Here is a 20,187-nt window from a genome sequence, read left to right as displayed (position 1 = left end):
AGCAAGATAACAATGTTGAGAGAAATATCTATATCCGTGGGGATTCACAGATTTGATATTCGAGATCCATGACCAGGTGGATCGTCATCCTGTCCGGTTTCACCATGTTCATCGCTCGGCTAATAGCAATGTTGATCGTTCAGCTAGGGATGGGGTGAGTTGGACGTCATTAGAGATAGTTGATTTCCTTCCACTGTGATTTGTAATTTTTTTGCCTTGTCTTTTTTGTGTTGCTGGGCTTTTATTTTATCCCAGCTCTCCTCTGTCTTGGGGTTTGCTCCTCTCTTTAATATAATCTTATCATTTGCAAATGAAACTGATATAAATGGATCACTTATCAGGATAAATATGTGTGGTGTAATCTGTGACCTTCGGGATAATGTGTTTTGTGCGTTTTAGCTAGGTATGGCTGTGGCATTCCCTCTGATTCGGCAGCTCCTGTGTTTCTGGGTTTGTTTCCTACATGGGATTTGGTTTGCAGACTTATATTTATAATTTTTTAGGCAGATTCAATCTACCAGTATCGGAACATTTGATCCCTCTTCATGTACGATTTCCCTTGCTTAATGAAAGCTTTTGCGTTAAATAAATGGAAACATGGAAAAAATAAAATAAATGCATGTAGCACCTTTAAGATTGTCACTCACAAAATGTAGAGGCAGTATGGTTGAAGAGCTGGCCAAAAATGCATTTGAACATTTTCAAGGGCCAGGGTGGATAGGGAGGGAAGCGTTATTATCAAGGCATGAGGATTATAGAGGGAGCCGTATTGGATAGCTTAGTTGTGGAGGGACTCCCTCAACATTATCAGGTGGCTTAAGGGGACTCAGCTCCCTCCATGGTGATATGCGCAATGCTTCTACGAGAATCAAGACCGGGTGCAGGCCACATGCACATAAACAAAGATTGGATAACAGAGAGGCCGATATATTTGCAAGGGCCAGAGTGGATAGAGAGGGCCTAGAATTGTATGACTTCCTCCATGAGAAGTCTGTACACTTCTTACTGTATCTCTTTCCTTTTCCTTCACATTGTATTGACCATCTCAGTCGCCAGTGTTTCTCCCTTTTCTGTCTTTTAATAAAATGCTCTACTATAAAAATAAAAAATCTTTCCCTCAAAAATAAAAATAAATTTAACACAGTATTGCCGAATCTAAAAAAAAAAAAAAAAAGGGTTTTAAAATGCAAATTTGACATTTTTTTTCTGAATCTGGTAAAATCATTTGGGAATAAATAGTATAAATAGATATTAAAAATTGCAATCTAATAAGCCTGTGGTTTACATACCAGTCTGCTCTGAATTCTTCTCTAATGATTGAAAGTTCATCATCATATTACTCTGTAATTTACATACCAGTCTTATCTAATAACTAATAAGATCTTCTGAGAAATGCAACAAGACTGGAACAAACAACCACACACATGTAAAAAGGCATGTCAAAACTGGGTTTGAATTGGCCAAAGGAACAAAGCACAGCTGACAAGATGAATTGGGTTTATAAAATCTTCCATTTCAGCTCCAATGCATTGCAGATCCGGCCTATACAACAGGCAGCACTTAGTGGGTAGCCTGAAACTGCAAAAAAAAAAAAAAAACGCATGACTAACTTCAGCACCCTATTGTTTAAACGTAAATGAGCTAAAAGAGCAAAAAAAGGAATTCGTCCTTTTCATGGTTTCTGTTACATAATAATTTACACATCAGTTATACCAACCCTGCTTACCAATGTTTCTAAATTCTATTTCCATACAAGATCCATGCAAGAGTAGCTTCTCCTTGCAATCACAAAAGATGCTTATAATTATACCAACCAACCCTATTGCATGCCTTCATTGTTGCTTCCACATCAAATGATTTCCATGCAATTTTATATTCTATTTCGATCACTAGAGATTACAATAGGTCGCTCAAATATGCAGTCTACTTCATTCCAACTCTACTACGAATTATTAAACCACAACTTTCAACATGTAGTTATCGTTTCCTGTTCAATGGAATGGACAGAAAATGCCCATATCCCCATCTCTATCTTACACACGGTTACATTATGGTGTAGTTCAGGCTGTCCAATATGGAGGGCCCCACGATAGATAGTGGCCAATTGCAAACTGAGACAATCATAATTGTCCAACAAATGGAACGTTGCAAGTTGAAAGTGGATCTTTTCCAGGTGATAGGAACGTTAGGAACCACCAATTGATGTGAATTTTGACCTTCGTCAAGCAAAAGTGAGCTAACCTCTAGTATCCAGAAAGACGGAATGGACCACTCCACACATGTGACCATGCTTATAAAACAAATTCAGTGAAATTTTATGCAATAATCTACATCTTTTACCCCTTGACCCTAACTTCCTAATAACATGCAATTGAGTTGTCCTCTAGTATCCAGTTCCAGAAAGATGTACTGGACCATTGCAAAACACATGTGACCATAGTTGTCAACTCGTGACTCGACTTGTGACTCGATTTCTTAATTATTTGACTCGTGACTCGTAAGAGTTTTTGAAAAGAGTAGAAATGTAGTTGAAAAAAAATATCATTATGTCTCAAAAGATGAAGCATGTAAAAAAAATATAACCCAATTGCACATAGATAAAGCACTAATGCTCTGTTTGGTTGCTTGTAGATGGCTGGGAGAATAGGAGAAAAATAAGTCAGAGAATTCGACACGAATGGAAGATAATGGAAGATGGGGAGAATATTAGGAGGGAGATTTGCGAGTAGTGTTTGGTTGCTCGAGGAAATTAGCGGAAGATGTAGGGTGTCATTATCAAAATATAGGTGGAAGAGAGAAAAATAAGAGAGAGAAAGAGAGAAAGAGAGAAAAAGAACAAGACAAGAATTTCTCCTAATTCCCCCAACAAATTTCTCCATTTTGGTGAAAAAAGGGGAGAAGATTATGGGGGGGGGGGGGGAAGGGGGGGAGGAACATCTCCGCCACGTAGGCGCCACCTAAGATAAAAACCAATAATGATGTCTAGAAGTTGTCTAGTGGTCAAAGGTTAGTTTTTTTACTCGACTCAAAGCGAATCGTAAGAGTCACCAGATGACTCATAAGAGTTTTCGACAGAGGCAACTCGCGTGGGCGACTAGACTCGAAAGCCCGGCAACTCGACTTGACTCGAGAGTTGACTCGTACGACTCGTAAGAGTTTGACACTATGCATGTGGCCATGCTTATAAAACAAATTCAGTGACATTTAATGCAATAATCTAAATCTTTTACCCCCTGGCCCTAACTTTCTAACAACATGCAATCGAGCTGTTAATTTAATCTGAAAATTCTTTAGGGCAACGCCCAAAGTATTGCAGTTTGTTCAATTGGAAGCATTTCACAGGCAGATCATGCTCTAGGTAGTAGTAGAGGTTAACTAATCCTGGAAACAATGCCTTTATCGTCTAAATTGAATATGAACACAACAAATGAAAGGTATTTGCAAAATTGTCCAAAGCAAGCCCATCAGTGATTTTTTTAATAGAAAATCATACGAAACCTTTCCAATTTAATGGAAAACTTACCTGATATAAAATCATCAGTGTACTCCTTATCAATTTTCCCATGGGCCATCGCACCAACCTAAACATACAATTTAACAATATATTATAAGGTCATGTAGCTGAAATATACAAAGAGCAACTGCCTTCTAACATATACAAATTCACACCCTACCACCAATCAAAAAAGAAGAAAAAGGCAATTATAAAATTTGAACATACCACAAAAACAAGGGTAGCATCATCACTAGCAGCGGCGACGTAGTCCCGTAATTGAACTAATTTTTCTGAACTATGTGACAGGCCTGCAATGGAATCAGACCATTAGAAGAAGTATCCCATTTATACCATATGGTGATAGAAGGGCTGGCACAAAACAAATTCGACCATACCTATTTTACGGGAATTGACAGGTAAGTACTTAGTTACTGGGTTCTTAATCACACGTAGAAGTTTTTCACGCTTACTAGTTGCACTTATACTATGTTTCTGCAGCAGCTGTACTGAAATTCGGAAAAAGAAACACAGTAAGATCTTGCGAACCAAGTAAAAGAATCGTACAACACACATGATGAAATGGTGCAAATCAGTTGACTTACGCATAACCCCACAAAACCGCTTAAATGTTCTCGGCATACGAACATATGGCTTAACTTCAACAAGGACCCCTTTCTCTGTTTTCACATACAACGCACGCAGCTTCCCAGCCTTATTAAGGGGGCTGTCCAATATTGCAAGGAGAGCCTGAAGAAATCATCAGTTGCATACGCTCATAAATAAAAATCAAGTGTTAAATGAAAGAAAGACAACTCAGCTCAAAGTAATTTTATTGCCATTTTTCTTCTAGAACAACAGCTTTTGAGGTTGTCAAGTTATTACTCTGAACTTAGGGGTTTACACTATACGGTTTAAGTCTTGAGGGTCAGTATTTCTGAACTTAGAATTTCACACTAGCATTCATGTTTTGAAGATTTATGCTTCAGGCCTTCAGGGTTTTACAAGGGTATAGAGATTATAATTTATGACTTGAATCAAACTTTAGGGTCTAGGATTTGAGGGTTTGGGAGGTAAAAGTTCTAGGAAAATTCAATTCCATGACATCAAGCAAACAGGATCAAAACCCCCCAATTTGAAGAAAGTCGCTAACCTGGTGAACAATGTCAGGCCTGCAATCTGCAGGATTGCGCTTGTGTTTTCTCAGAAAATTCGCATGATCATCCGAGTTCAAAATCTGGTAAGTCTGAAGATACAAAAAAGAACCATAAATTGTATAGGAAAAAGAAGCACAACCATAACATAAAAAAGAAAGCCAATTCAAACTGCATCTAACTAATACCTCAAACACAGAGCTCTTCAGTCTCATGATAGAATATCTAAACCTTAATGATAATACATAGACATATCAAAAATCACATGGATACTAATATGCCAACATAGCAAGAAACCATAGCTTTCAGATGGAGAAAAACACAAATTGCATGAAAAAACAAAAAACAAAACCCTAAAGTGCACGAGCTTAGCTAACCCAAAACCTGACGACTAAAAACTAAACATAATTACAGTAGGTCACGGCAAAAGAGAACAAAAATGCCAAAAAAAATAGCAGGTATGGAGAAAACCCTAAACCTTGAAATTAAGCCCATGAAACTGTAAATCCCACAAAATTCCAACCAAATCACATCATAGATAAAAAAAACATAAGCCCTAAACTGCCAAAATAAAATAGAAATCCAAACATCGAAATTGCATAATCAGGGACAGCATAACTACAAAGCCTCCAAATAAATCAAACCATATCTCAACAAAAAAAGAAACTTTAATGGTCAATTTGGATTTGAAACCCAATTGCATTTTGGTGCAATCTGCGTGCATTAGATTGCAATTTACACACAAATTTCACCCAAAATGGAACTGGGTTGCACACTGGAGCTAACCTAAAATAATCAGCTAGAAAAACATAAACCCTAAATTCATAAAAACAGAAAACCAAGCACACCTTAATCCGAGACAAATTAAATTGTAAAGAAAAAATTAGAAAATCCTAATTTTCATGCGAGCCGAAAAATAAGAGAAGGCCTAAATAAGAAAAAATCCAAGCCTGGAACAGCACAAACAGAGAAAAACCTAACCCTAAGACCACAAAAACTAAAATAAAACTACATCTCCATGTAGACCATAATTTTATAAGAGGGAAAACACCAAACCCTAAATTGCAGAAGACAGATAGGAAACCCAATGCAAATTGCATTTAAAACACAAAATCCCACGAAAAAGAAAACCCTAATCTCCAAATTACATAAAACAGAGATAAAACCCTAACCCACAAACTCAAAACCCTGAATTCCATACAAGATAACAAAACACGAAAAGTTCTTACTTTTCCAACTTTGGCGACTTCCAAAGAAGCCCTCTCGAGGATGAAGATGACCCCAGCCTTGGATTTCTCATCGGAGGGTAGAATTGGAATCCCAGGCAAATCGTGTACGGCCTCATTTTCTTTCCTTTCGTCCTCCTCTTCTCCTCCTAATTCAGTCGTTTTCTCATCATCTTCTTCCGATTCCTCTACCTCTCTCTTCTTCCTTTTCAGCCCTTTTACTGCGTAAGGGCGAACCATGGTTTTTCAGTGGTCTCTCGCGTTGCCACTTCTTTCAAATGAGCAAAAAACAAACAGAGGCTTATGTGTGGTCTTTCTCCCAACCGTAGTGAAACTGAGAAAGTGAAGTTAGGGCAACAAAGATAGGTTCTAGTGGCTCGGTTTAACTTACGCAATGGGTACACGTACCTTATCCTACGCATTAGGTTTTGCTGAGTGGATGGTCTGATACTCTAATGTTTGATCTGAACCGTCCACCGAGTACAACCGTGCACAGTGACATTGTTTCCTCTCAGATTATTTGTGGTGTGGTTTATTTTCCTGGCATATATACTTAGACACGTCTGTGCGTTTCATCTTTATTCACCAACAGATGGAAAGACCTTGCTTCTCAACACTAAGGACTATCCCAGAAGGCATTTGAAGATATGTTTAAGATATGTTCATTCTTAAACATTAGCTTCTCAGATTTTGTCTGTACTACCCCACCCCACGGTGCGTCCAGAGTTTGCCAATTGTTTTACCCCCATATGACAGGGTCCAGAAATAATCCAAGCCTCCGTACAAGTGTTCAAAGGGTGTCTAAGTATTTTTGTTATTGCTTTGTAGCCTTGTACATTTGTGGGATTCGTCTTGCAGGTGTACGGCGCTGTCATGTCTTATTCATTTAATTCATCTGAGGTGGCTCTACTCTCATGCAACAACCGTTGTGTGAAATGCCTTCTGCCAAGCAAATCCCTTATTATAAATACGTTCATGGTCATTTCCGTTAAAAATAAAAAATTGTACACATACAGATTTATCTATATAATATATATCAATTTCGAACCATTTTGGTTAAGAAATACACTAAACTAAGGTTGTACATAGTATCAAAGGAACAACCAACCATCATGATCATCTTAATCCCCTTTCTTCTCTTCTTGCTTCTGTGTACTCTTCCAAGCATCTCTCACCTCATCTCAATCAATATGGTTCATTCAAATTTTTTACTTTGTAGTTATGATCCTCTCGAGTATCTCAATGGATCCTATCTTGCTCCTCCGTAGTTTCTCCCTAAATCTTATGAAATTGATCATGAAATATACCTCGTCAATAGACTTCCAACTCCAATTGTAGGGGCCGATCACCCTGTAAGGTTCTTTTTTTTTAAATTTTTATGAATAGTCGTAAATTTTATTACCAAAAGAAGGACCGAGATGGTCAATACAAGAAACAAACACAACGAAAAATCAGAAGAAAGCTAAGACAAAAAAGGCGGCTCATGGCGGGTGGAAATCAAAGAATTCTAAGTTGGTATATAGCACTAGACAATGCATTTTCCTCGGGTGTCGAATCACTCAAAAATAATTCAAATGCCTTATCCCCACACTGAGCATCTTCACACCTCTTGCCATGTTGTATTTGATATATCATGGTTTTTGTTTGCAGGCAAAACCTCATCTCTACAGACTATATGTGGTATGTTACCCAGGTATTTGTGTTCTAGATTTAGCTCCTACCCATTTGCTTTTTTAGCATAAAACACATTTGTTATTTTAACTCTGATTTTTTTCTTTCTCAAGTAAAAATGTGATTATAGGTGGGAATCCACCTTAAATTAATAAAATTTGACTTGCCCTTCTTTAATTAATAATTTGACTTTCCTGTCTTTAATTAATTGAAGCAGTGGATCCTAGACAGATAAAGGAAGAGAACTAACTTCACTTATTTAAATTTGTTTCTTGTTTTAAGCAGTCTGCAATGGATTTAGATTTGTTTAGGCTTACATTTCTAATATTAACTCTGAATCTTGTTTTTGATTGTACGCATGATTTCCTCTTCCTTCATAGGCTCACATTTCTTCATAGCATGAGATTGCAAGTCTTACAAGAATTTCTTGGAAAAAATTTCATTTTGTACTCAATAATTGTCAGGAAGAAAACATTCCACAACCAAAACATTCATTTTATCTTGCTTTCTGATGTTCTAAGCATGATGGCTGTTGCACATTAGGCTTCTTGGCAAAACGCTTCCCTTCTACCGATATTTTTATTCAAATGAGAAAATTTAGGAGTAGAAGGAACAACTGAGGAGATTAATAGAAACTTGGAAATTGATGGCATCTTTCGTATACATGTATGGGTCCTTTTTCTTGGGGCCACTGCTCCAAGAGGTTCCCTGAAATACAATTGATTTTGGATTTAAGTTGAGGAGGCCTGTGACTTCCTCTTTGTGAAATTTGTATACTTCCTTTCGAAATATCCGCCGCGAAGTATTTACGGCATGTAAAATGTATTCTAAGCCGGTGCTGCTGAAGGGTGTCAATCTTCATCCACTTCATGAAAAGGGAGTGGCACAGTCTTGACAGCCCTGAAGTTGCCAGCATTGTTTAGATGCTCATTCTCTAACCTGAACCATTCAAAAATTTGTTAATGAGAGATTGAGAGGCCATAGGGAAAATGGCAATGCTTTATTAGTGATTGCAAATCATGATAATTTAATGAAGAATGTGAAAGTGAGAGTAATCAGTCTTTGATTATACATTTTTAATAACTCATTGTTATATTGATTAAGTTATTTTACCTGTAGAAATTCCACTGCCCACGACGAATCACTTCAAGGGCAGCTAAAAAGAATCCATTTACTCTGTAATCAAGGCTTCCAAAGTTGTAATGAAGAACAGTCTGTAACCAAGCAAGCCTGAGAACAAGGTTCAAACCCTGAAAGATATTTCAAAATTTTCAGTACCCAAATTGTTTTCCAGGGAGAAAGATAGAGGGAGAGGGGTTTGAAACTCCTCATAACCAAATATGCATAATTAAGATGAGAGCATTATGGATCACAGTGTATAGCAGATTGATCATCATTAAAACCGTCTCTGGTTCTCTGGGCCTCACCCTCCACTCACCATTAGATCATTTTCTATAGGTCAATATTCTTCTAATGTTTTACAAGTTATCTCTGATGCTGACCATTCTACTATAGACCGACATATGCAACAAAGTTGGATCATTACTCATGCAAATTGATTAGATGCCAGAGGAGGTTAATGGAGAGGGGTATATACCATGGACAAAAAGTAAATGATCTTTCGGCGAAGCATTAGTTCATTCCTTAGCCAGGGGTTTTTGGAGTTAACCTGGAGCAAACCCCAGTCTCTAACAAAGTCCCAGTACAATTGATATACAGTTGCAGTGCTCGACATGGCGACAACCAGACAAAGCCACCCAACACTCCTTTCCTTCTCGTAGGCTACTTTGGCCCCGGCAGCTAACATGGCCGACACATACTTTCCAAGGTTGACTAGGTGACTAGTCTGTCCTTCATCAAAATACCTCCTTGCACACTGAACACACAAGGTGGCCAGTTAAGATAGTTTTTCATTAGAGATAGATTTTCTAGTAATGAATTCTAATACGCATGCATAAAGAATCTGTTCAAGTTTTTTTTTATCAACAAGCCATACTACCTTACTCAGAATTGTAATAGAAATACCTTGATTTTTGGATTGAATATCAATGGAAGAAAAGGAGCATTGCAAAATGAAAGAGAATTCTGAACGGGGAATTGATTTTGAATAAAAAAAGTTGGTTTTTCACTTCAAGAGGATTTTTCTTCCATTTTCTTAACTTCAAAAATATTAAATTCTATCCTAGGTCAAACTAACATTCAGGAATATTTACTATTGCTAATAATAACATACAGGCTCATGCTGTATGGGAAATGCCATCTAGTTGGCATACCAAAGTGCTTAGCATAGTTTATTTTCTCTTTTTGATATTTTTTGTGTGTGAATCACACCATGACCAGTGTCAATGTGCCACGGCACTGAAAATTTTCTAAATGGGGAAAAACAAAAATTTATTGATTAACAGAGCAAAACAAGGGGAAGATTTGTGTTTAAAAGGTCCTTTTTTAAAAAGTGGAGAACATCTTCTTTGACAGTTCTAGAGAACTATTGTGTTTGAAGGTCATTCTTTTAATGTAGCCAAAATTTCTACTAGCACATGTTCTTAAAATTTTGTCTTCCACGGCCATTTTTGTGGATACCGTAACAGCTGTCCTGGCCTATGCTCCGACTATAAGTCTTATTATTGATTAATTAAATTCTTGGCTAACAAAAACACTCATGTTTGAAAACAAATTTAACAATGGAAAATAGCGTTTGGAGAACTTCAACAAGGCTCTTAGTGGTAAACCTGCATTGCTCTCAAATAATAAGGTAGGAAGGAAACAGCATAAGCCAGATCCCTATAATTCTTGGTTCGCATGCAAAACCCGTAGTCCTGTGTTTTGTAGCTCCCAGTTATGTAGTAACATGCTACGTACTCCAAGCTCCTGAGCATTGGCACCTGTTCAACGAAAAAATGAACTTGATATTAATTGACAAACATTTTGACTAATGAAATAATGAAGAGACTTTAAGTCATTTCAGCAATGAAGAGTGTTCTGTTCATTTAAAGGATGTTTTATTAGCTATGGTAAGTAATACAATGCAGGTCACTTAGCACCAGATTTTTTGCTGTAAGCAAACCTAAAAACCTGATGATTAGATATGAGGAACACCACACAAAACCAAATATAACAGCCAAGATGTTATCTAGTTCAGTTATACTAGGATTAGGTGCAAGTAACTAAGGCTAGATCATTCATGTTTGTTGTAGTGATAAATCTCCAAGCAAGAAAATAAAAGTAATCAAAGTTGCCAAAATAGATAAGTATTAACCTGGCTACAGAGCTGATCAGCCATGAAGAAGTCCACCATTACCACCTGAATGTGCAAGACAATAAGCAATTGAATTAGTTCCAGTTTTAGTCTCTAGCAATATATTTATAAGTTGATTTGAAAATTCTCACCAACAGGGGAATGATACCGAGGATAAGATATGCACCGATTATTAGGTGTATATGCCTATCATGTCTATCTATTCCCTATCAAATATTGATCAAGCATGCAGCCCACTCTTTCATTCCATTCTTTTATATAACTGATTTACATATGATTGGAAATGAATGGTGGTTATGGGCTTATGCATTGATTATTCAGTGTGTTGCTACTTGCTATACACTAAATCACTCATCATTCTAAAAATCCATTTGGACTCCATGTGGTTTAAATTCTTTGTTTCTCTTTTATGTCAAGTAATCATACCTTATAAAGAGGTGTCAAGATGATATTCCTTATGACCCTGATGAAATGATAGCGGGTTGAGCGGTAGAGAATGTTGAAAGGGCACACAAGCAACACTAAAAACAGCTGCATACGAACAGAAATAGAAGTACTTTTACATCAGGCCTTTGATCTTTGGGTTGCAAGAGTAATCTAAAATTAATAAGAGGGGGAACTATATCTCTTAAAAGGATACGAGGAATGATACAGTACAATCACTTACACCAAATTTTTGGTGTGAATGATCAGTAGAAACCATCCAATCTTGGCAAGGGAGAGTTATCACCTGAAATTGATTACAACTCCAAGATGGCTGTTCTCTCTTACACCAAAAGTTTGGTGCAAGTGATTATTGCACTGGATCATTCCTCATTTAATTCTTATGTAAGAAGAAGAAAAAAAATGATCCTTTGCAAAACACTTATGTTGACTGGATTTGGTTTATATACCAATTGTCCAATATAAGCATTTTAGACTAAACAATTTGTCTAAAACGAAAGACAATCAAAACTAGAAGTGCATCACAAAGATAAAGTGGAGTGTAAGAAAGAAGTTTACCAGAAGGAGAAGACCAGGTATTGCATGGACTTGAGTTGAAGAATGGCCTCTTGCAATGAGGGATAAGTGAATAAACATAACTCCAACCACTACAGTCATGGATGTGGTGCATATCAGAAAAACATCACTATATTTCAGCTCCTTTGTTGGGGAAAATTCAAATATAAAGCTGTAGTTTATGCGAGTTCTTCTCCACATCACAATGTTGCATCCATAGAGAAACAAATGTAGGAACAAAAGGCTAAACATGCTGCAAAAAAGAAATTAAATCCAGTGTTAGTATAATATTATATTAAATATCAAGAAATTTTACAGTGTAGTCTTTTCCCCTGAATGTTCAGCTTAAGTGATTATCAACAACTGTCTGATCTTTGATCGATTGGTTATTATATGTGAGACCACTGCCTTGAGTGGGGCCTGCATTGCTTGAACTATTACCTATGCTGAACATTTGGTGCAAGTTATTGCACAAGATCATTCCTCTCAGAAAATGTCTGGAGACTAGAACCATTTAAACAGGATAGTGGGGTACTTGCCTAAGAACAGGATATGACGTTTCCATGTAGACGGAGTCAGACTGCCGAGTGTACATTCCAGCTATGTGTGCCATGATGCAATAACCAGCAAACAGAGCAATGAAGCATCCAGTGAAGAGACCTGATCATGAAAATTACCATGAGTGTTGAGAATGAGTTGTAATGTTAATTTATACTGTGATAGTAACACTTTGCAATAGGCTCATCGGGTCTTTCATCCTGTGGACCTCGCCATGGATGATCGTCGAGCCAAAATTTCAATTGTTCTCCATTGGGCCCAATTGTGGAGGTCCACAGCCTAAAACTGTAGTTCAGAGTCAATCCTATCTATTTAATATGAGGAATTGAGTGTGGAACGTTGCTCATTTTTCTTAAGGGAAAAATACAGTTACAGCCCCTCAACTTTATGACATTTTCAACTCTAACCCTGACTTTTAAAAGTCACCAATTACACCCCCTTAGGTTTCAATTTGTATAACCCCTCTTTTGAAACACTATCAATGCTAATGAAGACCCCATACCCACCTCCAAACCCCATCCTCGAATCCAAACACTACCAAAAACACAGTGGGCCCACATTGTTTGGATGATCCAAAGCGTTCATTTGATGGGCCCCGACATAGATAGGGTGTGTCCAAAAAATCAGCTCGATAGGATCATCCTAACCCTTCGATCTGTGGACGAACCGTCAATTGAGGGGATCTACCTTACACAAATTGAAACATCAGGGGTGTATCAGGGTTATAGTTGAAAATGTGAAAAAGTTGAGGGGATGTATCTGTATTTTTCTCTTTTCTTAATTGTTGAGACACAAGCCTCAGATTGGAGGACTAGGTTCATCTGATGGGTGTGATTTTTAGGCTATGGAATCTCCACTGTTTAAAAGCTCCGCGAGTCAATCTTCGAATCCATCGAGTTGGCTCAGTTTTACTTCATTCTGAGTTTTAGTTTTCCACTGCCAAAGTCAATTAAAACCTCCTCTGATTTACCCAACTTTATAAAAAATTGACTACCTCAATCACTGACTCGCCTGAGGTGACTTGCCGAGTTCAGATTAGAGTCAATTTTTTAAACACTATCTCGTTGTACTCTATATAAAATGTTCGAATGAGAATTGAGGGAAAAGACTTACCAATGAAGAAGGTTACAGCATGTGATTCTTTTCGCTGAGTGGGCTTGAGGTATTTCATGGCCTTCCTATTGTCACCTTCAGCAAAGTGTTTAACAAACAGCTCCTCAACCTCATCCATGAACTTTACTACCTGTCATTAATTAAACTAATCAAGACATTTTTTACATGGGTTTGGTTTCAAATCTCTTGCATTTAGTATTAAAAGATCATGGGGGAGATTTTTTGCCTTGTCTGAGCTGTTAAAATAGGAACTTTCTACCACTTTGAGATAAATGGGAAGAACTTGTTTTCCAGTGACCTGAAAAACACAGTAATGAGAATTAAAAAAAGAAATCAACTTTTTTTACAGATTCAAAACTAGGCAACACTTTTTCTACAGAAGCAAAACTAGGCAATACCCATTTGCCCACCTTGTCGAATTTCTTCAAGATCTTCGCAAATGCTAGCATGTTTAAGTTCCTGAAATATCATGACACAAAAATCTATGAACTTCAAAAATCAAGGCCTTAGATCATCCGATCAAGGTGTTCTACACAACATTTGGTAGGATTTATGGTTGCCTTTAAGATCAACGGATTGGACCACTAAAAACAAGGCATACGTGGAGCCCAATAGCTATCTTTTTGGAGTCTAAAAGTGACTTCCTTTTTAGCATTTTCCAGTGTCAAAATCAATTACTTTATGCCATTTCACACCCCATATGAACTGGTACACTATGTTGTGCGCACATACACGGAAACTTGCATGCATGCACAATGGCTCATTAGCCTTAAGCAAGCCTAAAACATAATCACTATACCTGTAAGTTTTGAGAAATCCCAACCCTTTATAGAGCTCAACAAAAGCTCCTCTGATCATCTTCTCTGCATGGTGCAACTTTGTCTTGTTGATGTTCATCTTATTGCCTTCAGGGCCGCATTTCTTCGACTGGTTAACCAAATCCTCCCATACAAGATAAGTGATCGCCGAGAAAGTCCGAGAGGGCGTTGTTAGGGGTATATTAATCTTCAAGTTCTTCCCTTGGCAATTGAAGCTCTTACTTGAAACACTCCTCATCTTTACTTCCTCTTTCTTCATTTTCATCGGAGTCCCCGTGTCTTCGGATCTTGGGGACTCTAAAAACTGCACTTCATTTCTTTCGTACTCGCAAATGGAGCTTTCTTGAAGCTGTTCTTGGTCTGTTATGTCCTTCACAGACTCTTCCTCTGTCAATCAAGGCAAAAAGAAATGTTTTATTTGTGTGCACATGATAAAGACAGGGAAGAAGAAAGCAATTTAGTAGCGTATAGACCAATTTTCGGTGTATACGCTATTCCCCACTATTTTGAGCATGATCGGACAGTGGTGATGAGTAGGGTCCAACACCAATCTTGTAGGTAGTGTAGTGTTGATTCCTGATATAAAAAAGATGGTACCTCGAGTAGGGGAAGGTTTCCACCCATCAATGTTGTCAGATCATGCACATAATGGAGGTGAATTGTATATACACTGAAGTTTCGTATATATACTATTGAAGCACGGGCAAAGCTGACCAAAAAAAAAAGGAAAAAGGAAAAAGGGGAAAAGTTGGCCACTATAACTACAAGGTTATAGTCACTTTCTCATGAGTAGGGAGACCAGGGACTGATATCTACACTACAAAATTTTGATAATTGGCACTACTATCTTTGTTTTCTCTTTTATGACCGGATGTTGTTAGCATCGCAAGTATTGCAACAGCGGGAAGAAGATAATTAAAAAGCATAAACCAAAGTGAGTACTGACGTTATCGAAATTTGGTAGTGCCTGTAACAGTCCTATAGGTAACTGATATTGGCACAATCATAATAGGCACGAACTCACCTTTTCGCATGCTTTAACCAGTTATTAAAAACGGCTGCTTAGTTCTTTTTGAGAAGGCCACTGATATTGGCACTACCTAGTTTTTATAATTGCACTAAATCACCTTGTCTTTTATTATTTAACCACCTGCATGCCAAAGTTTATTACAATTCCCAAAAGCTGTCTGAAGCCGGTTAAAAACAAAAGGACAACGTAAGTTAGTGCAGTTATGAAAACATGGTAGTGCCAATATCGTTTGCCTTTGAGAATTGTAGCAGCTGATTCTACATATGTATGACAAGAAGAATTTGCTAGATTGATATTCACACTATCTTATTTTGATGATGAGGCGAACTCACCTTGTCTTTTCCCATTTAACTAGCTTTCAAAAGCTATTACAATTCCCAAAAACCTTTCAGCAGCCGTGACTTATCCCCATTATCAAAACACATCCTAACAACAATCAACAAATTTTCCATGGCTTTTTTTGTTTTGGTTCCAATTTTTAAGATAAGCCAAAAAAAAGAGGAAGCCTATGATATCATGCCTATTAGAAATCCATTTCAGCATACATTCCAAGATGTCATTTCTCATATTAATTCAAATTTCATCTCATTAGCAAGAAATTAATGACAAGAAACAAATATAACAATACCAGATGTAATTGAGCACGAGATGGATGGTTCCTCCTTTTGATCTTGAGAAGAAGCGATTTGTCCCCGCTGCTGTTTGAGAGCGGTCTTCAGTTCGATGAGAATCTCCATTTGTTTCCTTAATGACTCTCCCCTCTCTACAAACTCCTTCTCTTTGGCCTTGTAAAACTGGTTTACTTTGTTAAGTTGAAGGTCTAATCGTGCGAAAAATTCCTTTGCTGCATCCGTATCGGCAAATTGCTCAAGCAATTCCGTCTCGTACATGTCTCCAATGCTCGCCGAAGAAGCAAGCTTCTTATGAACCTAATTAACAAAACATAATCACATTAAAATGAAGACTATAATGAGTAAAGTAAAACAAATAGAGAGAAAGAGAGAGGGGACACAAGATGTAGAATTTAAAAACAAGTTAAGACAGAAGAATGAGAGACAAGACACAAGATATAGAATTTAAAAACAAATTAAGATAATTGAGATATATAGGAGTGAGAGTTAAGTGAGCATAACGCTCAGCAAGTAGCCAAATCACTCAAGCATGCTCATAAAACATGATAAAATCATTGTAAATATGTCAGGATATTTATCATGGAAGGAGAAACGAACTCTTAAAAACAAGTTAAGAAAAAAGAGTGAGAGAAAGGACACAGGATGTAGAATTTAATAACAAATAAAGATAATAGAATGAGAGAGGAAAAAAAAAATGCCTGAATGACTTCATGCTCCCTATGTTGATGTCCACACCACATAGACACCTTCCTCAACAAGGGGGAGAGGAGGGTGGTGGTGGCGGTGGTGGTGGACGTGGCCGTGGCTGTGGTGGGGTCGACATTAAGGAGATGAATTTTCTTGAGGTCCTTCTTCAACTGCCAGTAATCCACAAAGGCCTCTTTCCATTCAGGAACAAGCTGTCCTTCGAATTGCTTAGAGAATTTCACCATCTTTTCAAGTGTATGCACTCTTAGACACCTATTCCTTCTCTAGATAGAGAGTGTGTTCTTCTGATATTGGTCTGTTTAAGCCCATGGAATTTATTTATGGGGAAGGGTAAAGTGATTGATAACATTTGCTTCTAAGCCGTACAGATGCTCTCCACGGCACATACCCAAATATCCCTCACACTTTCATTATCCTACTATATATGCGCCTTTTACACTTTGATGCCTCATTTGCCGGGAAATGCTCCGGCTTCTTACCGGCAACCTTTTCCGGCCAACATCTTCTGACCCACATTTGAAATGGTCGGAAATCTAAGTGAGTGGGTATGGGTCCCACTCATTTTATACAATTACCAAAATGCACTTCTTTGTCCCAAAATTACCAAAATTACCAAAATGCACTTCTTTCAATGCACTTCATTGAAAGGGTCTTTTTGTCATTTGGTCAAGTGGGGAGGCTTGTCGGAGTATGACCCAATTGCCGTTTGATGTTCTAAAAATCTTTGAAAGAGCTGGAGACTGGAGAGTGCACAAAATATGACTGAAATGACTGTGATGCCCTTCCTTTGTGCGAAATGGAGTTTGCATTCAAGGGTATCTGGGTCATTCGGACGATGAGGCCCACATTGACAAGGCACACCAAGTCCCCTTCCAATTTCACCACCCGGATTTGCACTATAATAATGTAGATAATAATAATAATAATAATAACAACCTCTACTTATTATTTTGGGCCCACCCAAAAAAAGGCTAAACGGATTCAAAGGCTTTAGAAATTTTAATCATGACATATACTGATTCAAAAGATCGTCATCCAACGGCCACACTTAACTGGTTAGAGAAAAAATTAGTCAATTTAGTGGGTCCCCCCTACGAGAAGTGGAAATTCGTTCCAAGGCATTCACTGATCTCATCACAATATCATTGACATGGAATGCTTAAGTAGTGCACGACCTCATTGTAATTGAATGTGGGACAATTACCGTCGCATAGTGGGCCCATCATTGGTTGATCTGAACCGTCCACTTGATAACTAGATTTTCCCCAGTTTGAACGTTGAGGGTGGAGATTAATGTCACAATTTGCATAGTGTATAGAAAACTTATTAGATTTCCGGGTTTCTATATAGTATAACATGAAAAAAGGTTTTTTTGCTAACTATTGGTAATGACACCGCATGCACCTTATTTTGGTAATGATACTCCGCATCAGAAAACTACTTTAGGTGACAACCGAACACTACTTATCACTACTTTACAAAGGAACTACTTCACGACTAGTACGCCTGCTGACTACTTAAGTTGTAATTTACCACTACTCTACAAGACAACGATGTGCAACCAAAGAGGGCCACAGGAAGGCAGAGGGGATATTGGTATCTCAGCTCCGCTCTAAGATTTCACTATCCACTGTGGTCCTCATTGAGTGACTAGGGATTGCCGATGCCGTGAATGGCGAAATTTGGGGAATGAAGGGAGCATCTACCAAAGCAATGTCAGCACGGCTCTCCACTCTCCTTACTTGACTGGCAAGAATCCAGGTATCCCTCAATTCTCAAATGTCGATGCCCAACACGCTAAAAGGGGCACGAAATATCCTACAAGGGGTGCGAATAAATCATCTCTCTGTAGAAATGATCCATATTCAACAAGATGAGACAATCTAACAACATAATTAGAACAATCTTGCAGCCGTGGGCATTCCAAAGTAGGGCCCACCAAGTATAAAGTCTAGAAATATACATATGGGAATAATTTCTCTTCCCAAATTTATCTGATTTGAGTGCTAACAATGTCACATTCTGAAGAACAAATACTTCAACATTTCCATGGGTTTATCGTTTATTGCCATGTTGTAGGAGATGCTTAATGTTCGATTCCTCCACCTTCCCGCCAACTTGTGAAGAAGATGATCGAACAAATTCCCGCCAAAATTTATAATTCGTTGGAGTCTCTATCTTTCCGTTTACATCAAGGAAATAATTGCGGAAAATTGACATCTTTTTTGTCTCGTCTCAGGTGGGCTGACTCAGAGATACGATGTTTTTGTACCTTTCGCTCCCCACAAGGATTTGATGTTTTCTTTTTTCTTTTTTTTCCTCAACTATTTTTTCATTTCTTTAAACAAATAAATTAATTTATATATATTAATTTTTTTCTCGTGACAAATTCTTGAGGAGGAAGAGGAATCATGCAAGTATTGTCTTTATTCGGGCTAACAACCATGTGAAATGGTCCTGACCACATGGGCTCATCAATAGGCCCCACCATTAATGATCATACCTTCAAATGATCCTGACCCTCCTCTGGTTTCTAGTTGGCAAATGGATTGCAGAGATAGAATATAGACATTGGTCTAAAATTAATAAGAACATGTACGGTGGGGCCCACTAGATGGATGCGATCCCACTTGTAATCTTGTATTGCCACATGGGGCCCAATTAGAAAATAGGGTCCCGTGTTTAATCTTATATTAATGAAGACACGTGGGCCCAATTAACTTTTCACATTGGAGCTCAGATCAATGACTCAGAATCGTTTCCGAGCGTCCATTTTTTATGCTCTAATGGGCGTCATTTTTATCCTAGACGGGGCCCACCGTTCAAATGGAGGCGAGAAAAGCTTGCTTATTTTCCTTAGAAAATATTTGCAAGGAGGATTTTCATTTATGTGGGACCCAAGAAGTACCTCGAATAGCTTTTGTTCTCAGTCCCGAAGACAAATGCTGTTCTGACTCGGATGGCATTTTTGGGTGCGCACGCGAGGCTCCGCACCTCTCTCTCTCTCTCTCTCAGAGGAAATAAGCGGACCAAATCTTGACATGTGGGTCCCCTTGTGGATGGCCAAATCATGATCGTTGGATCCTGTCTAACTAATATCCGCTGTTGGGAAATCTCGTTTTGAACCTCCATTTGCAAGGTACAATTGCTAGATTATATAAAGAGTACTACTAGAGAAACCAGCTAGGCACCCCTGAGCCGAACTGAGTATATCCCTACCCGCCACATGGCATAGGGAGAGGTAGTTTTTGCCATTTAAAGAAAAAACAAAAAAGGAAACTAAAGATAAAACCAAGTAGTTGTTAGTGTGTTAACTAGGGGTGCAATTGGGCGGGCTCAACCCGAACCCGATGGGTTCAACCCGGGAAAAAGTCGGGTTGCGTTGAGTTCGGGATGAGGGCTTGGGCAACCCGACATCTTTAATAATTTTTTTTATTTTGGGTTGGGTTGGATTCAGGTCGAGCAAATGGTTCGTCGGGTCGGGTTCGGGTTGGCCCCAACCCGACCCTGAGTTGCACCCCCAGTGTTA

The 20,187-nt window shown here is 38.2% G+C and overlaps 2 protein-coding genes across 3 annotated transcripts; both read right to left on the bottom strand.

Annotated features, from left to right (window-relative positions):
- Positions 1-1,236: 1,236 nt before the first annotated feature.
- LOC143884392 (nucleolar essential protein-like protein) lies at positions 1,237-6,235 on the bottom strand. The gene is made up of 7 exons (XM_077387926.1): positions 5,877-6,235; positions 4,647-4,739; positions 4,099-4,243; positions 3,892-4,002; positions 3,722-3,804; positions 3,524-3,581; positions 1,237-1,578 (listed from the first exon to the last, which is right to left on the bottom strand). Exons 1-7 carry the CDS (start codon positions 6,111-6,113, stop codon positions 1,499-1,501), a joined length of 807 nt encoding a protein of 268 aa, XP_077244041.1. The 5' UTR covers positions 6,114-6,235; the 3' UTR covers positions 1,237-1,498.
- A 1,863-nt stretch (positions 6,236-8,098) lies between these two features.
- PHO1;H1 (EXS (ERD1/XPR1/SYG1) family protein) lies at positions 8,099-17,036 on the bottom strand. 2 transcript variants are annotated; one of them, XM_077386391.1, is made up of 14 exons: positions 16,649-17,036; positions 15,947-16,247; positions 14,270-14,675; positions 13,881-13,929; positions 13,697-13,768; positions 13,471-13,600; positions 12,339-12,459; positions 11,803-12,052; positions 11,227-11,331; positions 10,801-10,845; positions 10,274-10,426; positions 9,142-9,420; positions 8,658-8,794; positions 8,099-8,483 (listed from the first exon to the last, which is right to left on the bottom strand). In XM_077386391.1, the coding sequence occupies exons 1-14, from the start codon at positions 16,880-16,882 to the stop codon at positions 8,396-8,398; spliced, it is 2,370 nt and encodes a 789-aa protein (XP_077242506.1). In that variant the 5' UTR covers positions 16,883-17,036; the 3' UTR covers positions 8,099-8,395. The 2 variants fall into 2 exon arrangements, with proteins under 2 accessions (XP_077242506.1, XP_077242507.1); XM_077386392.1 differs by having other exon boundaries at positions 13,471-13,591.
- Between the last annotated feature and the right edge of the window lie 3,151 nt (positions 17,037-20,187).

This window comes from Tasmannia lanceolata, unplaced genomic scaffold (assembly GCF_043159265.1).
Source record: "Tasmannia lanceolata isolate RefF3 unplaced genomic scaffold, GAP_Taslan_0.1 ptg000008l, whole genome shotgun sequence".
NCBI classification, from domain to species: Eukaryota; Viridiplantae; Streptophyta; class Magnoliopsida; order Canellales; family Winteraceae; genus Tasmannia; species Tasmannia lanceolata.
The sequence above is the reverse complement of the archived record's forward strand: the minus strand, read 5'-3'. Positions and strand labels throughout refer to the sequence as shown.